This window comes from Microtus ochrogaster, chromosome 19, assembly GCF_000317375.1.
Source record: "Microtus ochrogaster isolate Prairie Vole_2 chromosome 19, MicOch1.0, whole genome shotgun sequence".
Lineage (NCBI taxonomy): Eukaryota > Metazoa > Chordata > Mammalia > Rodentia > Cricetidae > Microtus > Microtus ochrogaster.
Window position 1 is genome coordinate 54,460,135 of NC_022021.1, and position 4,341 is coordinate 54,464,475.

At 42.6% G+C, this 4,341-nt stretch overlaps 1 protein-coding gene across 2 annotated transcripts; it reads left to right on the top strand.

Moving 5' to 3' along the window:
• Nucleotides 1–433: 433 nt before the first annotated feature.
• On the top strand, nt 434–4,341 carry Smim15 (small integral membrane protein 15). Of its 2 annotated transcripts, none has more exons than XR_001229128.1 (3): nt 434–495; nt 1,684–1,800; nt 2,609–4,341. XR_001229128.1 is itself a non-coding variant. In XM_005356768.2 (3 exons), exon 3 carries the CDS (start codon nt 2,634–2,636, stop codon nt 2,856–2,858), a length of 225 nt encoding a protein of 74 aa, XP_005356825.1. In that variant the 5' UTR covers nt 771–1,029; nt 1,684–1,800; nt 2,609–2,633; the 3' UTR covers nt 2,859–4,341. The 2 variants fall into 2 exon arrangements, 1 of the variants encoding a protein (XP_005356825.1); XM_005356768.2 differs by lacking the exon at nt 434–495 and adding an exon at nt 771–1,029.

Here is a 4,341-nt window from a genome sequence, read left to right on the forward strand (position 1 = left end):
CAGCGTGGCAGCATTTTCTCCTGGTAACAAGGCTCAGTGGACACATCCCGGCCCGGCTGCTGCTTTGTCTGAATATTTAACTATTGCTCAACCATAATGCAGGGGTAAGATGTGACTTAGGGAACCAGCCAGGGTCCTTCCGTGGCCGCGAGAAGGCTCCAAGAAATCTGTGGGGTCCACCTCATTCCTACTGCCGCTCTAGGGGCTGAGTGTCCCCGGCCCGAACACCTCACCCACTCGGCCCACTTCCCGTCGCCTCGCCTTCCTCAGCGTCCCACTCAGGACGCAAAGTCGCGGTACCCACGTGGGGCAGTGCACGCGAAGCTCAGCGCAGCCTCACCTGCCGCTGCCTGGAAACCTCGGCGCCGCGTCGCCCCGCCCTCCCGCTCCAGCTACGGCGCGACCGGAAGCCCGCCTTCGACTTCCTCACCCCGCCCCGCCGGTGGGCGGGACCCGAGCGGAGCGGCTTCCGCCTTCCTCCTAGCTGCCTGGCGGGTGAGTGGGAATGGGAGCGGGAGTCCCTCGGGTGTGCTTGTTCCCAGCGGTGGCCATGACTGGGGGTGTGGCGGGGCCACCCCGGCTTCGCGAACTCCCAGCCGGCGGGTCCTGCCCCGCTTGGCTCGGCGCGACGACGCCCTGCGCCTGTGAGGCCGAGGGATGGCGGTGGACGTGGCCCGGGGCAAGGGAAATCTAGGGAGGGAAAGTTGGGAGAGGCTGTGGATACAGTGCCGCCAGGTGCAGCTCCGGGTCCCCCAGGCTTTCTTTGGTGGAGGAGTGTGACCGAGTGAGGCGAGGACGTTTTGCTTCGAGACTGAGGTGCCCGCGAGATGTGTGGCCCGTGGACGGTAACTGCCACAAACCATGCCCGCCAGTCGCGCAGTTCTGTTTGCAAAGTTACTCGCTTTGCGCTGAAACTTGTGTTAGTTACCGGGCTGGAAAAAGATCGATCCTTCCTCGACCTTCCTGCAACCTGGCTACAGCTGGACGGGGATGTTACACGTAGCAAGGAAGTTTAAGTTTAAGTTGAAAGTAAGAGGCATGACTAATAATACAAATACGAAGAGAGCATGGGACCATGGAAGTTAAACCAGTGGCAGCTTTCTTGATGGGACGGAGTTGTGGGTACCGTAGTTGTTTTGGTAGCCTTTATTTTCCTACAAGGTACACGAATTGTACTACGGACCACAAAACCTTTAAAGAGCAAGGCAGGGTGTTTGATTTTCTAACGATGTACCCAACCCAACGTATAAATGAGTACGCCGAGTAGGAACAGCTCTTGACTGGGGAAGTTGGTCCGCACTGGAGCACCTGCCTGGCATGCTCTAGGCCTTGGGTTGGATTCCCAGCAGTAGAGACAAAGGTTCAAGGTTTCTATGGGCATGGCTCCTGTAAATGTTTTTATAAGTCAGCGAGAGTTGTAATTTTATTATTCAAATTAAAAATATAGTAACCAAACAAGTTACTTAAAATACTTGGTTTCTTGCAACTAGTACTTTATTTCCAGGCATTTACAACTGTGGTAAATTAGAAAGGGATGGGTGTTAAGGGGCTATGGTATTATAAAAAGACGTTTTTACCTGTCATTTGTGTTTTAGGAGAATTTAGACTTTTTTCCCCATTCATAATCTTAACAGTAGTTATGACTTAGTTTTCTTTTTTTTCCCCAACTCATTCATTGTTTAGAATTCAAACCTTTCCAAAGTGTATGATCAAGCTAAAGAAGACAGCAACCAACGTCTGAGTTGTGACTGGCTCACTGTTATTCCCAGGAAAAATTAGAAGTCACTACTCCAGCATAAGGTAGATGTTTTTAAAAAACTTAGCTTGAGATTTTAGGTGGCTGTATATATGCGTAAACATTCCCTCTCCGTGTATTGTAATACAGCCTGTAATTGAGTACAGGTTGCTAGAAACAAGAACACAAGAGTTTGCCTCTGGGGCAAAATAGAAAATGCCTCAAGTCCTCACCATCTCTTTTACCAGATGACACTCTTAATCGGAAGCCTGTAACCTAGCGGTCCTTTCCTTTTCTCTTTTCTTTTCTTTCTTTCTTTTTGCTGGACATATTTTTTTTTTTTTTTTTTTGCTGGACATATTAATGTGGATTTAGCATCATGGTTTCTTTACCTATGTTCTAGAAATAGCCATCTACTTCCCCTTTCTCTGAGAGAATGTCTATGGTCTGGCTTGAGAAATTAGACAAGAGTTTGATTTGTACTTTTGTTAACTAGTCCTTAGCAGTACTAATTGTATGTCAACAATTGACAGGATTTGGCTTTTTCCTGAAATGAGCATGTGAGACTCAAGATCCTTGTACATCTGCTCCTTCCTAGTTTGTCTTGAGTATCATAAGAGGCATGGGGAATGTCCATAGGACACAGTTCAAATGGGCTTTACATTCTATAAATTGACTGTCTGTGCTGTATTTGAACTATTTTTCCCTAAATGGAGATATTAGTCTTTATTAAAATACTCCTAGCTAATACTTAAAAAATATGAGTGATAATGGAATTCTGGTTTAATTGGATGTGTTATAACTGTCAGGATTGGATTAACCATATAGTCTTCTTTTTTTTCTTTTTTTGTTTTTTTTTCTCCATTCTCCAAGCCCCAGTTTCCTGCTTGCTACGAAGATGCTTGATGTAAAGGCTTGGGCTGAGTATGTTGTGGAGTGGGCTGCAAAGGACCCATATGGCTTCCTCACCACGGTCATCTTGGCCCTCACGCCACTGTTTCTAGCTAGTGCTGTACTGTCCTGGAAATTGGCCAAGATGATTGAAGCCAGAGAGAAGGAGCAAAAGAAGAAACAAAAACGTCAAGAAAACATTGCAAAAGCTAAACGACTAAAAAAAGATTGAAGGAGTGAACAGACTCTGTAACTAGAGAAAAATCATCTGGAAAATTCTGCAGCATTGGAAGGACTCATTAAGGTTCCATCAATTTCATGATAATAATGTTTAGTAAATTAAATCTGACTGTGTAAAGAGTCATTTTCTGATCTCAATACTATAGTAACTTTTAGGTTTGGAAACAGAAGTTTGTTGGAACCCACTGACAAGTATTTAAGTTAGCATTTATCGTACAGGTGGAGCATACGTAATGTAAAAATTCAAAACTCAAAGCACTGTAAAATCTAACACCTGTGTTCAGAAGTGATGCCAAGAGTGGAAAATTTGACACCCTATTTTATGATGGGTTGTAGTCAAAATACAGGTGTGCTCAAAATACATAAATTATCGTCAAGCCATGAGAAATACAAATTACTGTATTGAATACTAGATTTGGATCCCATCCTCAAGGTATGAAATCCTCCAAAATATGAAAAATAAAAATAAAACATTACTGGTCCCAAGCATTTTTGTCTGCTTAACCTGTAGTAAAAATTTACACTAACATTAAGTTAGTTGCCATTTTGGAGCTTAATGTACTCAGGTAAAAAAACACCATGTGGAGAAAAATGGTTTTAAACTATGAATCTTATGTAAATGATAGTTTAAAATGGGGTTCTCTCTGGGCAGAGGATATTAGGAATGTAAAAGGATTATCTTCTAAGGTGAAAAAGTTTACTTTGGCTTAAAAGAGATAAAGTATATTAATCACTATTTTAAAATCTGCTTATTTTTTGAAATGGAAGCATCACTGATTTTTCTCAAAAGAAAATTTTATTAATGATAATGGCTATTTGCATTCTTACGTAGACTTTACCACAGTTGGCAATTATCAAGACTTTTTTTTTCAGTTTAAAACCTCATTTTATATAGAGTTTTTATTGTCTTGACCATGGATAGAACCTTGGTACTTCAAACACTGCCATTTTCTTAAGTGAATTGCTAAGAAGAGTAACATGACTTAAAGTCAGCAGTGGAAATGCCATGTGCTTCTGCAACCTTGGGTTCTGCTCATCGCACACTCACCAGATAATTGGCTGATCACATAGACTCTACTCTTGTTTATATTCTGTTTGTAACTCATACCGTAGCGATGTCCTGTTACTTTTTACTCATGAACAGGTTCAACGTGAAAACTAAAGTTTCAAGTGTATGAAGTCATACTTTAAGCCAATAAAGGCTTAAATTTGGAGAAGTTTTCATGGGTGTAGCAGTGATGAAGGGACTGCAGGAAAGTGGCTAAAGGGTGAAGCCAGGGACCTTCCAGTGCTGAAACAGATGCCAGAGACTAAACACACTTTGCTAAATGTGTGGTCCAGTAACTTTACCACAGTATTTAACTGCTTATTAATGTTTTCTGTACCTCTGGTAATGGAATTTTAGGTTACAGTAATTGTCAAATAGTCTTACTAAAAATGAAACTAAATGTTGAAATAAATTTGATACATTTTTA

Excerpts from the sequence above, each read along its gene's own strand:
- Smim15 (XM_005356768.2), top strand. The coding sequence starts at position 2,634 with ATGCTTGATGTAAAGGCTTGGGCTGAGTATGTTGTGGAGTGGGCTGCA.